We start from the raw sequence: 17357 nt of genomic DNA, 5'->3' as shown, positions 1-17357 counted from the left end.
ATCTGTTCATTTTAAGTTTCAGTCTTTTAAAACAATTTTATTATGATAGGAACACAACACGGGATGTATCTTCTTATCCAGTTTTTAAGTGCTTGGTCCAATATTGTAAACTAGAGGCACAGTGTTAAAGCAGATTTCTAGATCTCATTCCTTTATCTCCCATAACGTGTCTGCATCTCCTAGGCATATGGGTATGTCTCATTTTCCTCAACTTTATGATAAATGTGATATCGAAATAGCTCTAAAAATAAATATGATTGTTTTAATATGTCTACTGATACCCACAGTGCTGTGAATTAGCTGGCGTCATAAACGTCAAACTCTGCTTATGATACTAAAAAAAAGACATCTTTTTCTCCTTAAAGACTTCCTTTGGGGAGAGAGAAAGTTGTTGTTAAGTTTGTTGTTGTTAAGTTTGTCACAGGTTATTTTGCTTTCTAGGTACATCCTGGTGAGCGTCTAGAAAAAAATTATTAACAAATGCCAAAGTATTCAGAAATTGTTGTTCAGTTTAAGGAGATACTGATAATTTATTTTCACATCCCCTTCAGGTTCGCGGGCTCTTCAGTTGTCCTGTCTGTTAAAGATTCACTGATGTCCATTGTTAGCTGTTAAGATGTTTTATTTAGAAAGTATTTCTTTCACTTATTATTGCCACTTGCCCATCACACTATTGCTCCCAACATTTACATTAAAATTGTTTATCTTAGTTAATGAAATTAATTAATGGATTGATTATTATTAATGGAATCCATTAGTTAATTAATCCATTAATTAATGGAATATTAATGTGTGCCTGTCACTGTGACTTTCTATTTGGGGATACTTAGTCACAGGGATTTGACATCACATATTTTGCTTTTAAAAAGTATACTGATGTATGTGACTAAATTACATTGTATCTTCATTCAGGAAATAGAAATTAGTGAGAGAGAAAATAGAAAAGATCAGTGTTTTTTAAAGAAAAAAAACACAGAGAAAGGTTATTGCTAATAAAATAGAGTATTTCTGCAAAGCATTCTGTAAGATCTTGGTATATGACACACAACAACAACTTGGAATTCTGTGAACTTGAAGGAGAATGTTAACCCTATTAGAAAATGCTTTCTCCAGGTTGCCAAGGTATACATGGGAGCTGCAATTTTTGCTCAGATGAAGCAAAAGTGGAAATCAATGAGGATGTGACTTTGACTGGGGTCACAAAAGCAGGCCACCCTGTCCTGGATCCTCTACAGCTAGCCCAGGGTAGTGGGGAGGGAGAGGGAGGGGATACAGATTCGTTGAGGAAGGAAGTTTTACTAAAGCTCTATTGAAGAACTTTGTCTTTGCCAGAAGAGTTGCGCTTCCAAAGCCATATTATAAAAAGCTCAGAGATCGTTCACAAAACCACAAAGTGGATATTCTGCTTTAGAGATTTTTGTTTGTGGACTCATATACATGGTGACCTTTTTTGCCTCCTTCTTATTTTTAGCATCCAATTACTGTTCTTTAAATGAATGCTTAATTCCACCAGTTTAGTATTGACTGTACTTTTTTTATTTTCTGATGCTGCTTCAGGCAATAAAAATTATGTACAGTTCAGCTTACTAATTTGTGCATACGATGCCACTTGTCTTTTAGCCAGTGTGTTTTAGCCAGCGTCAAGCAGGGTATCTTTTTTCCTTTGATTTATCATAACCTCAAAAACACCTTTACCAAGAGATCTTTATTTATAGATAAAGTTGCTCTTGATCTTTAGTTTTTAAAATGAAAAAGAAATAAGGACAAAGCAGAAAGGGGACCTCAGAATGGGAAATATGCCTCATTTTGGTGAATTGCAGCCTTTTCATTCCTGTTGTAAACACATTCCCTTATTTCCATTTAATTTTGTATCCAAAACAATAGTGACAATGAATTCTATTGTGATGTTTCAGAATGATCACTTAGTGCCTGGTTGAAAAAGCAAACCAAGACCCAGGAAATACAGATCATGATAGCTTTTGCCTCCTGTATGTATGCCATCGATTTGGATATGTTTTAGATGGTTTGGAAGTAATTAATGAATTAACTTAATTTTTATGAAATATGTTGATAAGATAATACTTAACACAACAATGTGATTCTGTCTCAATGGCAGGTGGCCAGGCGTTGGGGCATTCAGAAAAACAGGCCAGCTATGAACTATGATAAACTTAGCCGTTCACTCCGCTATTATTATGAGAAAGGAATCATGCAAAAGGTGAGCAGCTAACACAGCATTAAAATTTATTGAAATGTTTCATATTCATTCGCATGTCATACTTCAAAGCCACATATCATTACATTGCTGAAGCAAGGTTTTTGCTCACTTTAACGTATGCTTAGCTGTTGGTTTTCCTATTACAAGACCTCTGTTTATAAATTTATGAGCATTATAGGCAAATGTGTAATACAAAATTGGAGATTTTCTCGAAGTCCCCACTTTGCTGTGTTTCGTAAAAAAATATCCTGCTTTAGTACTAATATGGCAATATATGTCCCCAAAACTTGTTGACATTTTGCTCATTCTCCACAATTATACAATTTTGAATATTAGCTGAATGTTTCCTTGTCCCCTCTTTTTCTGATTCTTAAAACATTCAGAGCATTTCTTGTTCTCATTCTGAAAAACATCTTTTCTTGGCTGATTTCATTACTTGACAGTTTAACATCTTAAACAGTTGATTTGAAATGAGTATTTAATCTTATCTTGTTGGCGTAATGATATTAAATATGCTTTATTTCAAATGAGTGTGTCTTAATATTGCAAGGTAGCTTGTTTAAAAAGTGTGAGATAAAACAAATGAATTACACTTGGGACAAAATCTAATATTTTTGAAGAAGGTAATGAATAAATAAAGATAAAACATTTGGGTATTTGTTATTATTAACATCCTTCAGCCTTGCATGTGTATTCAATCTATTAGTCTTGACAGTGAACGGAGTTTTAGCCTTTATACATTGTGAGTGTTACATTATAGTTTCATTATGTGTCCTTTGTTCATTTGTGGAGACATGAACATAGTTACATATTACAGATTATGGCATAGTTTTATGTTATGCCAAGAAAAACTATACCAGTTGGTCCATGACAATGGTAAAAGAAGAGGGGGAAATAGCTTCATTTGGGCTTTCTAGACCAAAGGCAATCTGCTGTCTGATTAGCCAGCCAGTAAGTTAGAACTTCAAAGAACCTTAAAAGATAAGGCTGAATTGGATTCTTAATTGCTTCCTGTTTCCCTGAATCTCACCCTCAAATTGTAAAGTTACTATCTGCTCTGTCTTCTCCATCTCAGTCCTGGAGTCTTTTTTTAATTCTTCCCTTTCATTCACCAACCACTCCCGTTTACAGCCAACCTTTTTCAGATACATACCATTCTTTCAGTTTTCATCACCGTCTTCGTAGTCAGGCATAGCAAGTAAACTGGCACAGTAGGTCCTCTGCAGGCCCCCTGAGCAGTGTTACACAGCAGTAACAAAGGCAGTCATGACTTTGGTTTGCATGTTAGCATTGTGTTACATTACTGTTTTTGAACAGATTCTTCTGCTAGTAAGAAGCAATATTCTTTCCTCATGAAGCTGCTGTGATCGTTAAATGAAATAATATACTTGAGACACTTGCCTTGTACCTGGTGCAATGAAAGTCTTCAGCAGATGGTATCTGTGAATAAATCTTGCACCTTGAAGCCAAGACATATATAGCTTGTATATCTTGACTAGTAAGCCCCTTACTAAAGGGAGCAGTCACAGAAAGCTAAAAAGTATCTCAAAATATCTAATCATACCTCAACTTTTACACAGTGTTTAAAGGGGTATCTGCAGGATGTTATGTCTGGTCTTAGATATTCTCAAAGGTATTCAAACTTAGGCTTATTACTGATATCATTACTACCATATTCCCATTTATTTATCCAGTTATCACACATCCCATTTGTATATCTCTTATTTTAAGAAAATAATAAGGCAAGATGCTTTCAAATGATCAAATGATAGCATAGATGTTGGAATATAGAGAAAAATGTGGCTCCTCAAATTTTCCCTATTAGGCTGTAATTGCCAAGAGAAACTGTTAGCAACTATTTATCAGCCAATAAAGGATAGCAAAATGTGTACTTAACAGGCCTTTTGGGGTATCACATATGATATAAGGAAGAATAGGTCGTTTAAAGATGAAAATGCAAAAGTTGAAGTGTACTTATAACTAGCACGACAATTAAGACTTTTGACAGTTTTTGCAGACATAACATATTTACTCCTCATTACACGTGTTGAGCCAGTCTGCTTGCTACCCTCTGATACACCTGTGGCTTTCTCATTGCTTCATTTTCTCCCTGATAACATAATGGATAAGAAAGTCCTAATGTAATCATTTGGAGGAAAGCTGTGCAGTCCTTTAAAAAACATATGAGGTAGAATTAGATATTTTAATGTGTAGGGGAAAATGTTTATCTGATGATGCTTGTATATGAACTTAAAACTCTGTGTATATGTAGTGTATGTCAAAGAATATTAAGTGAAAAAATTAAAAAATACAACCAAAGTGTATCAAAACATGAAAGAAACCCTGATTATTTCAGTAGCGATGAAGGAAGAAATGGTGAAGTAATGATTATTATACATTATAGATGACACATGTATATGCTTTTACTTCAAAATTTAGAAGTGCCTAAATAAAAGTATTTATAGATATATAAGTATTGGTTATTTCTGAATGATATAATCAAATTATTATTTCTTTTGGCTTAATCTGTAATTTCAAGTTTTCCTCCAATATTACTGTACTATTTTTGAAGTTTTAAGAGTTAACACATAATTTAAATAGCTAGCCTTTCAAAGCACAGTTCAAAAGATAACCTCCTTGTTTAATTCTGATTCATCTTTCTTGCAAAATTAATGTTTTACCTAAGCATTACTATTTATATATACTCAATGTATAACATCCATATTGTAATTGTATTACTAATAAGAGGATTCATTATGTTCCTTGGTTGTTTATCAGTCCTTGTTCTAAACTCGTGGCATTTAACATAATCCAATAAATAGAGTAGTAGCTCTAAATATGTTTACTGAAAGAAAAAGTAAAACAGTGTATCAAGGCAGGGTGCTTAAGAGATTTTATAATGCTGATTGCATATCATACATTTTAATTCCCTACAATGATTTATTAAATAATTTATAATTATAACCAATAGCAACAGGTTATACATTCCAGTAGTCTAAAGCAAAGCAAATGCCTCCTTCTCAGTGGCCACAAACAAAACAAAGCCAGTTATTAAATGCTCTGAGATATGCTGGCCAATTACTTCATTTTTTTCTCAAAATACTTTGAACAAAGGAATAACGTGAAAACTGGGATTTAGTATTGTTGAGCTTTGTTTTTGATAGGGCCTATTTTTACTTTTATGGCAGTTTCACCATTTCACCTTTATGAACTTAATTTCCTTTTTATAAAGGGCTAAAGTGAATAAACTTATTCCAGACTCCTCTGTCTGCATGCCCTGTGCTAGAAACTTCCATCTCAGTCTTGCAACAGGCTTTCCAAGAAGCCTTCCCTGCCTCCATTTCATCAAAAAAAAAAAAAAAAAAAAAGAGAGGGGAACTGAGAGCAGTTTAAGAAACTTGTCCAAAACCTAAGTGTTGGCTGTTTTCAAGCCTAAGAATATTCACAGTATTTGAATTATCTTGAATTCTCTAAATTGGTTTCATTTACAGGGTAAAAAAAAAAAAAAAATCCAGGGCAAAAAACATTCTAAATCTGAGTCTAGAACAACAGTGCTTGCTCTTTGGTAGTTTTTTTCCCACAAACATGCACAGATAGTTTATAAACCATGAATTCACCATTCCCGCATGGTACAAAGCGACTAGTAGAGGTGCTGAGTAATTTTCACCTTTCTAAAATTACCGAACTCAACATACACACAAAAAGTTAGCATCAAACTTAATACAAAGAGCTGTATTCATCCACTCCCACCCCCTACCCCAACCCTCTGGGGTTTTGAGAAGCTCAGCATTGTCTATTAATGGCAGTGGGGGAGGGCTGTATTTTTTTCGCTCAATTGTTTATAATTTCCTAGAGAAGCATTACTCTTCAAAATTTAAGTTTGGGACGTGTCATTTCCTACAAATTAGGCTACTTCTCCTTTATTTCAGGCAGCTGTCACATTTCTTTTTCTCATTTCCTCCCTCTGTATTGTATATTTTAAATTCCTTCCACTTTTTTTACACCTCTTAATTCAATTTGACACTATATACACATCCTTAACGTCTGTCTAAGGCATCTTGCTTTCATTTTTAAAAGTGATGTACCCAGGATAATACTGCCCTGTTGATCCATCCTTCATTTAAATAAGGCTGTGCATCTTTCTTTTTTCAGATGAGAATATACAGTGCAAAAGAAAAAAATTAAAGGAAAGAAAAAGAATAGCTCACCCCACGAATCAGTGAAGCACTAGTCTAGTCTTATTAGAAACACAATGCATTTTTTTTCTTTTAAGGTTTGAAAGTTTAGCTTTTCTACAATTTCAGAAATATAATGTTAAGAGGGAAACACTACATTTTAAAGGTCTTGTTATTTTATAAGTACGAAAGCTATTACCTTTTCAAACAGAGGGGAAAATAATTTAATGTGAGATGCCTGGATGAAATCATTGATTTTTTTCCCCAAATAATAATGTAAGTTTACATTTATATTAAAACAACAAACTGCTTAGTTTCTAGTTTTATCTAAAATGAATGTAATTATCACTCAAGGTCAGCATTTTGCATTTCCCTAGCTTGAACTGTAATTTATCCCACAAAGTGAGGAATTTTTTTTTTTCCTATCTGTATCTGTTAATACTCGATTGCCTTTTCTTTTGTTATCTATCCTTTCTGGAGCATTAAACCATGTTTTGTTCATTTCTCTCCCTGCATTCCCCATTTGGGAATGATGAAGATGAGGTTGTGTTTTGTGTGTGTGTGTTTTAATTGAGGTGTAATTGACGTAACAACCTTGTGTTAGCTTCCAGTGTAAAATATAATGATTGGATATTTGTATCTCTTGCAAAACGCCCACTACTCTAAGTTTAGGTACCATCCCGACATCCCACATAAGGATGGGCTTTTTCTTCCATGTTTCCCTCAGGTGGCTGGAGAGAGATATGTCTACAAATTTGTGTGTGATCCAGAAGCCCTCTTCTCCATGGCCTTTCCGGATAATCAGCGCCCACTGCTAAAGACAGACATGGAACGTCACATCAATGAAGAGGACACGGTGCCTCTGTCCCACTTTGACGAGAGCATGGCCTACATGCCGGAAGGGGGCTGCTGCAACCCCCACCCCTATAACGAAGGCTACGTGTATTAACACAGTGACAGTCAAGGGCCTCCTCGCGCTTCTGCTCTTTTGCAAGATGAAGAGAATTTCTGAATTCTCTTCAATATTTGATTTTTGTCATTTGTATTTTATTTTTAAATAATAATACACAACAAGGGGCTTTCCTGTTGCATTATTCGATGGTCTGCAATGGGCTGCGCACTTTATTTGAGGGTGGGTGGGGGTAATCTAAACATTTATTCTGTGTAACAGGAAGATAATGGGTGAATGGGAGGGGGGATTGGGGTATTACTTTTTACTTAGGCTTGGGATGGGGTCCTACAAGTTTTAAGTATGATGAAGCTATATCATGTTGATTTGATTTCGTAACAACCTAGAAAATGTTCATTTCCTTTGGGTATCTATGGTACAGTTAATTCACATTGTGTAAATATCCACTTGGAGACTATCTGCCTTGGGCATTTTTCCCTATCATTTCTGTGTCTCCGCAAGGTGTACAAAAAAAAAAAAAAAAAACTACTGTAAAAGGCAGTTTAATTGTTAGAAATGACTGTTTTTGCACCTCTTGTAAAAAGTTATTTAGAGATTGCATTTACTGTTTTTTGTTTTGTTTTGCTTTATATATGACTCACAGAGGAAAACCATACAATGGGTATTCTCTCTGAAGCTGAGTATCACCATGACTGTAAATGAGGGGCACAATTTTGGACTCTGGCTCCAAACTGAGTCACAGGCCAGTAGCAGTATAAGTATTTGGTGCCACCTTGCTATTTAGATACAAATAATACTGTCCTTTAAATATTTTGAAACCCATTTCAGTTACATGATATTTTTCATGGTCTTTTGAGATCTTCATTTAAATGTTAAATCTGGGATCACAATGAAGCAAAAAATATCTGTCTCCATTCACTTCCTTCAGTACATAAAAACATTATTTAATCAATAAGAATTAACTGTACTAAATCACATAATATGCTGTTCTAGATACAGCAAGGACTTCTTAAAAAAAATATCCAATACACTAAATAGGTACTATAGTAATTTTTAGACATGGTACCCATTGATATGCATTTAAACCTTTTACTGCTGTGTTATGTTGATAACATATATAAATATTAGATAATGCTAATGCTTCTGCTGCTGTCTTTTCTGTAATATTCTCTTTCATGCTGAATTTACTATGACCATTTATAAGCAATGCAGTTAACTACAGATAGCATTTCAGGACAAAATAGATGACTCAAACCATTTATTGCTTAAAAAATAGCTTCTGCCATGCTATGCTATAAGCAGCTTTTATGCACATTGACAAAATGAAGAGTAAGCTTCAGCTTGCTAAGGGAAATTGTGGAAACTTTTGGTGAAATGGAAAATTATTTACAAACTGTTAAAGAATATGAGGAAGTTGCTGTATGACAGAGTGCTGGCACTGATATTATCCATAGTCTTGTTTTGGACACTTGTGTAAATGTGATTGGATTGTTTGAAAGAAGATTTAAAGATTTAAAGTTTCAAAGGTTTTTGTTTTGGTTTTGTTTTGCATTTGGAGGAAACAGAGAAAGCAGGGTATGTTCTGTTTACCTTGACAAAACCATAAGTAATTGGTGTTATAGTATCTCTGATTAGGTTGCTTAAATGATTCAAGCAAAAAACATAAATTTTGTTCACTATCTCAGAGGAAAAAAAATTTTAGAGAGTCAATACCAAAATCTTTTTTTTAAAAAAAGTCCTAAACACAAAGCCAAAATCAACTTACAAAAGATTTTCATGATGAACACAGGAAAAATTGTTGAAAGATGATCTGCTGGCTGCCCATTTTCCAACGTGACATTGATCATAGTTCATGTCTCTAAACTCAACAGTTATTGGGAAACCCACATAACATAACCTATACTACTCACATTTATTCCTACCAAAAAAATTCTAATTTCAACATATCTATGTAACCTGTGATTTCAATGGCTGTTCTACATTTACATTATATATCATTAGGCCCATTATGGGTTAACAAATATGCCTTAAAAATCAGAATTCCTGCCCCCCCCCCCACTATCCTCATGTGGCCATTTACAGTACTTAGAATAAAAATGGATTTTGAAATATTCAGCTAAAATTTTATTGGAAAGAGAATTGACACATTTGGAGAAATTGAAAGTAGGTCTTTAAAATATGATCCAAGTGAAAATTATATTGAGAATACTTTTTCTTTTTTCTCTCATTTTCTTTTATTCTTTTAAAAATTCTAGTTTGATAGTGAAAAAGAATCAGACTATGAGCTATTTTAAAGAATCAAGGAAGAATTGGTATTGATTATATAGTATTTAAGGACAAATTATATATTTTGCTGTTTATGGTAGTAACTCACTGAATAAGTAATTGGCCAACATTAAATATATTTCCAGCACAGAAGGGTTCAAAACATTGCATTATAAACTCTTTTGGGAAATGTATCTAAAGGGTTTTTTTTTTAAGTTCTGTTCTTATTCTACTTTTTATTTGGTTGTATTTTTATTTTCAGATAGATTAATAAATCTGGCAGCTGATTTCTGCAAGATTCTTGTGTTTTGAATTTCTAATTGAATTGGCTATTCAAACATAGAAATCAATAATGTCACATTTTCCTTCCACTTGGTAAAAGAAACTAAAGAAATATCTTCCTTCATGTTTGCTGCCTCTCGATGCCAATACTCAACGGGCTAATTACAATAAAGAATGGTACCTCTCCAATAAGTAATGAAAAGTGACTTCCCTTAAGTTATGTGTATAAAAATTTATAAAAATAAAAATTCACACAGCTGACAGTGCAGAGCAGTTTCCTCAAATTATAAAAAGATCTTGGAGGTCATATACTTGAAGCTCCTTTTTTACAGATTTTATCAGTTTCATGTTGATGTCATAACAAATTGCCACAAATTTAATTACTCAAAGCAACCCAGATTTATCCTCTTATCGTTCTAGAGATCAGAAGTCCACAGTGAGTCTAATGGGGCTATAGAAAGATTCAGGGGACAACCCCACCCTGTTGTCATTTCTGTCTCCTGGCTTTGTCACTCCAGTTTCTGCTTTTGTGGTGACACTTCTTTCTCCCCTGCTATAGTCAAATCTCCCTCAGCCTATCTCTTGTAAGGACACCTGTGATTACATTTAAGGTCCACCCAGACAACCCAGGGTAATCTCCCTATCTCAAGATCTTTAACTTAATCACATTTTTCAAATCCCTTTTGCCAGGTAAGTTATTCACAGGGATCAGGGGGCAGATAAGGGATATGAGGGGGAAAAGGTGGCTGTTATTCACTTTACTACACAGAAGAAGACGTGGTGTATTAAAAATACTGATTGACAACATATGGACAAAAATGTTTTATTGATGGATCTAGGATTAGAAATTACTAAAGGTCATTGTTTTTCTTTTTACCATTGAGATAGTCTCACTATACTCTTCATAAAAGATAATGAGAACATCTTAGGTTAAAGTTCACCTACTCTACTAAAGTGTCTGGTAATCACATAGAGCTTTTAGATTATTTAATCCCCTCTTGTGTAAACATTATGTAATGAGAAAGAAAAGTTAAAAAGTGATAATTACAGAGTCATAGCAGAATGAATTAGATTGCCCAAGCCAGATCATATTTTTTAATATAAACTTCTTTTGGTGAGATTATGAGTTGTTACTGTACAATCTTAACATTTACAAGTAATTACTGTTTAAGAAAGAATAATATGTAGAATATATCTATTACTCAAAAGGCCAATTCTAAAATATGAGTCGACTAATGTTTATTTGACAAGGAAGAAAATCTATTTACCTGGTATATAGCCTTTGGCCAGATCATAGATGTTTCTAAAATGCATGTCTTTATCAGGCAGCATTTTCAGAGCTTATAATGACAAAACATTACAGAAAGGAAGACCACTTGAATGTTTCTTGGTATCTTAAAAGATAAAACCTTGAATTTGAAAATAAGAAATAAGTGATATTTGCCAGTTGCAGTTTGATATGAGGAAGGGGAAAAACAGAATTGTAAGAAAAAAGAAAAGGTTAAAAATAATAAAAGGAAGTTAAAAAAGGTGAATGAACATATTAAGCAATTGTGATAAGAATTGCATAAAAACTAAGTTTTCCTAAGACACCAGTGTTGGACATGATACTGAGGAATTTGGTTCAATTTATTCAGAACTTAACTAGTACTTGTAGGACTTAGCTGGTTTTTTTTTTTTTTTTTCCTTTAATGTGCGATTACTTTAGAAAAATGTATTTATTTTAAAAACCCAGTTTATAGAAACATATAGTTTAAGAAAAGGAGAATTTGAACAGGGTAGTGGATGCCTGTATAGCAAAAAAAAAAATTGATGATTTTAGAATGTTCTCTTAAAAGTACATATAAAATAGCTATGGTTTATAAACCCATGTAAAATAGGATTGTTTTCTGTTTTTGCATATAGACTCCAATATTCTTATTTAGTTCTATTCTAAAATCATGTTTCTATGGAGAAGAAAATTTTAATTCACTTGGGTGTATTAAAATTACACATACAGCTTGAGAAAACATTCTATGAAATTTATGTGATTATAGCAAATAAATGTGCTCAAATTTTAAGTCTAAAATAAAAGCCCAGAAACTGAAAATATTGCACTATCGTGATCACTCTGGAAGGTGGCATATGTAAAACTGATAAATATCATCTATATGTTTGACTTGCTTTTGAGTCATTTTAATCATTTAATTTATGGCCACGACACTGGAATTCTGTAGCTTCAGTTCTGTCCAACTCTTTGCAACCCCATGGACTATAGCCCGTCAGGCTCCTCAGTCAATGGAGTTTCCCAGGCAAGAATACTGGAGCGGGTTGTTATTTCCTCCCGCAGGGGATCTTCCCGACCCAGGGGTTGAAGCAGATTCTCCTGCATCTCTTGCATTGCAGGTGGAGACCAGAGAAGCCCTTAGGTCCTAGGACACCTGATAAATCTTTTTCTGGTACTGTGTTCTATCTCTTTAAATGCATTTTTTTCTCTTAATCTGTTCAACTATATCAGGAAGAAATTCCCGAAAAGGAGCTATCTAAATTATTTCAGTGACTCTCATGTGCCAACCAGCATACATGCATGACACATGTTACAGCTTTCATGACATTGGCTTTGTCTGAGAAGCTGAGGCTAACGACAAAACCAGAGTCTTTGTGTTAAGACAAGGCAAGTGATCACAGGCAAGTTTATAAACCTTTCTTTCTTCTGTAATCTTTTAACCTAGCTACTTTCTTGATTTAAACTTTAAATAACAAAAACGTATGTAACAATGATTCACATTTTGCTGAAACAGGTTTATTTAAAATGTTTTTCATAAAACATTTTTCATTAGTCTTCATAGAAAATCTGAAAAAGAAGTCAAGTACTACTTAAACAATAGCAATATCAAAACATGAATTTTTTTTGAGTCTTTAAGCATTTAGAAATCAAAATGATTGAAGTATCACTTTGGTTTTTCCACTGGAGAAGGGTACAGCTTAATGATTCCCAAAGAGACAGGTCAACTTCTTCATAATGTTGTAAACACTGCCCCCATAACTAATGCTGTTAGACATAACTTCTGAAAGTAACAAATTTCCCAGAAAACTTTTAAAGCATGGTAAACGTCATGTGATTTGGAGTCATGTGATTCAGAAGAAGCAACAAATGAGTGGAATGAATTGGGAGATTGAGACTGTAACATACACAATACTATGCATAAAATAGATAACCAATGAGAACCTATTGTATAGCGCAGGGAACTCTACTCATTGCTCCACGGTGGACTAAACGGAAAGGAAAGCTGAGAAGGAGGGGATATCTGTATAGGTATGGCTGACTCGCTTTGCTGTACAATAGAAACTAGCATAACACTGTAAAGCAACTATGAGAAATGAAAGTGTTAATCGCTTAGTCCTGTCTGACTCTTTGTGACCCCATGGACCCCCCTGCCAAGTTCCTCTGTCCATGGAATTCTTCAGGCATGAATACTAGAGTGAGTAGCCATTCCCTTCTCCAGGGGATCTTTCCAACCCAGGGATCAAACTCGGGTCTCCTGCATTGCAGGCTGATTCTTTACCATCTGAGGCACCAGAGAAGCCCTAGATGCCAATAAAAACAAAATAAAGTAAATCAATACAACACAATTAAAAAATCAAATAGAAAGTAGAACTGAAATCACAGCAATTATTTTTTCAAAGAAATCTGAATTTTTAAAAACTATCATATTGTTTCAGAGGGGACTATGACATCTTATGTGTGTTTAAATTTTATGACCAGCCCATAAAACTATTTTTCCTGTAGAAAATTTTATGTGAATTTAATTGAAAGAAGAAAAATATGGCATCAAAAAAATGTGGAGAAAATAAGGTAATACATGTGGTATTACAGTTTAAACTGAAAAATGCTATCTAATTCTCAAGAAATATTTTACTTTATACTTGAAAATATTTTAAAATTTAATTATTCTTTAAAATTTTCCCATTTAAAAAAGTTATAGTAAAATATATGTAACATAAAATTGACCATTTTGAGTATCCACTTCAGTGATATTAATTGCATTCACAGTGTCGTGCAATCATCACTGCTAGTATTTCCAATCCATTTAGATTATTTTATTCCTAAAACATTTAAAAAAACTATAGGAAATACTTTGTTAAAAATGTAAAAATGCAATCTTATGCTTTCTAATAATTTACATGTTATAGTTCTTTTATTAATATGTTGGCCTTGATTTCATACTGTGGTTTATTTATTAAAGAAAAAATATTTATGTATAAAGACTATTTCTAGTAGCCAGGACATAGAAGCAACCTAAATGTCCATCAACAGAGAAATTGATAAAGAAGATGGAATGAAGAAGGGATAAATGTATACACCTAGCTGATTCACTTTGCTGTGGAGCAGAAACTAATACAACATTGTAAATAAATATATTCCAATAAAAAATACTATGTCTACAAATTCTCTATGATTTCAGGGGAAAAAAGTTCACTTAGATACTGAGTTTACTAAATGTTTGAAAATAACTCAATAATTTATCTCTATATTAACAAGTAAAACAGCCCAGCATTTTAAAACAAACCACATCAAACAGAACTGACAGGATGCACTCAAGTTTCTTTAGTTTGAATGGACAGATCTGATTAACACCATAAAAACACAAAGATACAAAAGTTACACTTAAACTCTTTAATATAGTAATAGTTTCAGATAACAATTTTTAAGGAAAAAAAATCCCAAACAGAAACATGATAGATTTAATAAAAAATGTATTTTATTAATGTAAAATCAGACTAAAACAATACATTGGGCACCATGTCACCATCCTTCCTAATATTTTTAGTTTAAACACTAAGAACTTGCTAAATTAAAATGGAAATTGAATATTTTTCTGTGACTTTTCAAATCTCATAGATTCCTTTCTTAACTTGTCCTCTGAAATATGGTACTTAATCACAAGATGACTTGTTTAGAATCATTCACTTATGGAGTAAATTTTGGTTTATTATTGAAAGGACAGCATCTGAAGAGATAAGATTCTATTATTCATTTTTTCTCAGATATATAATATCAGGCCCAAATGTAATAACATTCCAAATTTGTTAGTTGATTTTTGTTTCCTGAAGAGCTTGCCTTGCTGATTTATTCATTGAGTGAATATTCATTCATTAGAACAGATTTTGAGTTATTCATTTCAATTTGTTCTTTGTTGGGAAATATATTGATTTAATCCCTCAAAATTACCAACTATGAATCTTCTACAAATTGATATTAAACATTGCTATCAAATCAGTTGGGCTTCCCCGGTGGCTCACTGTTAAAGAATCCACCTGCCAGTGCAGAAGACACAGGTTCAATCCCTGGAGGAGGAAATGGCACCCCACTCCAGTATTCTTGCTGGGAGAATCCCATGGCTACAGCCCATGGGGTCACAAAGAGTCAGATTCAACTGAACACACATGCACACATAAAATCAGCTGGTTTCCTCCTTTGTCGTTATGGTTATTCAGTGGTTAAGTCTTGTCCGACTCTTTGTGACTGCATGGACTGAAGCACACCAGGCTTCCCTGTCCTTCACTGTTTCCTGGAGTTTGCTCAAACTCATGTCCATTGTGTCAGTGGTGCCATTCAACCATCTCATTTTCTACCACATGCAATTTAGGTATACCTCCCCACAGGAAGACTCTATAGAAGATATAGTAGGTTTATAACAGTGATCCTTTATCTCAAACTAAATAAGACTAACCCATGTGAATCCAACGCATTCTTAGAGAACTGCATACGGTGTATCAATTAAGCTTAAATAATCCCCTATTTAATGCCTACACTCTATGGAAAAGGAGTATGATAAAAAAAAAAGTGAACTTAAGAATGCTAGTGACAGTAGAAGCAGGTTTACTTTTATTCAAATATAATGTGTGCATGCATGCATGCTAAGTCGCTTCAGTTGTATCCGACTCTTTGCGACTCTGTGGACTGTAATCCCACCAAGGTTCTCTGTCCACAGGAATCTCCAAGCGAGAACACTGGAATGAGTTGCTATACCCTCCTCCGGAGGCTCTTCCTGACCCAGGAATCAAACCCGTGTCTCCTGTAGCTCCTGCATTGCAAGCAGATTCTTTACCACTGAGCCACTGGGGAAGCCCCAAATATAATGAGTGTTTCAGGTCAATAGCGCCTGTTACTATAAAATGAAGCATTCAATTACTCATAGACTTGCATGCAGTCTGTGTGGGCCATCATGGAGAAGAATACTGAACATTTAACTAAAATCAAGGCAGACCAGACAACTGATTTCATTAACTTCTGGGCTTCCTTGACCCTGAACACCTTGATTAACAGCCTTTATTATCAAATGCCCACTTGCTGTTTTATGTGTACATTCCTAGTAGCAAGAAATAATCATCAATCTATTCAGGTCACCATTGCTAAAATCCATGATTACCAACTGTCTTTCCATTCCTGCATTACTTTACCCAAGATTCAGAGTCCAGGAGAGTGCAAGTGTTTGCCCTTGGATTGCGTCCTCACTCCTTGCCTATAAATGGGCATAGATCATACAGTTCCATCAAGCCCCTGAATGCTGGATGAGAAGTAAGACCCTCAAGTAACTGGCAACTTAAGAAGTGAAATTGCCTACTGGTGTCGTCTTTCTCAAAGTCCCCCAAAATAATATTATCATCCGTCTTCAGAATGATAAAACTGCTGAATATAGATTGTCCTTTTTGTTCTTCCATTTCCTTCAAGAGTATTTTGATTCCTATGTGTCTTGTACTTTGGCCACCTCATGCGAAGAGCTGACTCATTGGAAAAGACTCTGATGCTGGGAGGGATTGGGGGCAGGAGGAGAAGGGGATGACAGAGGATGAGATGGCTGGTTGGCATCACCAACTCAATGGACGTGAGTTTGAGTGAACTCCGGGAGTTGGTGATGGACAGGGAGGCCTGGCATACTGGGATTCATGGGGTCGCAAATAGTTGAACACGACTGAGCGACTGACCTGAACTGAACTGATGGGTCTTTAAAGCCTGCTGACATGGTAATGTGCATAAAAACAATGAGTAACAGTTACTGGATGTCTTTACCAAGTTCTATAAGAGTATACTCTAAGAGGAATAATGATGAGAGCAAAACAATATGAGTTTAGGATGGGTACTAGTTTACTGGAGCCACCTGAACAAAGTATTTAGTACCAACAGGGTGGTTTAAAGTGCAGAAACCTATTGTCTCAATTCTGAGTCTAGACGTCCCAAATCAAGGGTTTTTGCAGGATTGGTACCTAGGGCTCAATCTGTTCCAGGTCCCTTTCCTTGGCTTGTAGCTGTTCTTCTTTTTCCCATTTTTCTTAATCTTTCCTTTGTATCTACCTCTGTGTTCACTTTCTCCTTTTTCAGAAGGATACTGATCACATTGAGTTAGGGCTAACCCCGACGACCTTATTACTTACCTCTGTAAAGACCCTGAAACCATGGTTAAATCCATTTCACCTTCCTTCACCAATCAAGGTTCATTTTTAAATTTGCATGTTCTCCAAGCTG

At 34.5% G+C, this 17357-nt stretch overlaps 1 protein-coding gene across 7 annotated transcripts in view; it reads left to right on the top strand.

The window, feature by feature from the left end:
- ETV1 (ETS variant transcription factor 1) overlaps positions 1–7492 on the top strand; it is a 92701-nt gene extending 85209 nt beyond the window's left edge. For all 7 annotated transcript variants that reach the window (XM_068972580.1, XM_068972582.1, XM_068972581.1 and 4 more), the window contains 2 exons: positions 2117–2218; positions 7121–7492. In XM_068972580.1, coding sequence (XP_068828681.1) covers positions 2117–2218; positions 7121–7342 — 324 coding nt within the window. In that variant the 3' untranslated portion in view covers positions 7343–7492. The remainder of the gene's footprint in view (positions 1–2116; positions 2219–7120) is intronic.
- The last annotated feature ends 9865 nt before the right edge of the window (positions 7493–17357 follow it).

Source organism: Capricornis sumatraensis, chromosome 5 (assembly GCF_032405125.1).
Source record: "Capricornis sumatraensis isolate serow.1 chromosome 5, serow.2, whole genome shotgun sequence".
Classification (NCBI taxonomy): Eukaryota; Metazoa; Chordata; class Mammalia; order Artiodactyla; family Bovidae; genus Capricornis; species Capricornis sumatraensis.
This window is presented reverse-complemented; position numbering and strand designations above follow the sequence as displayed.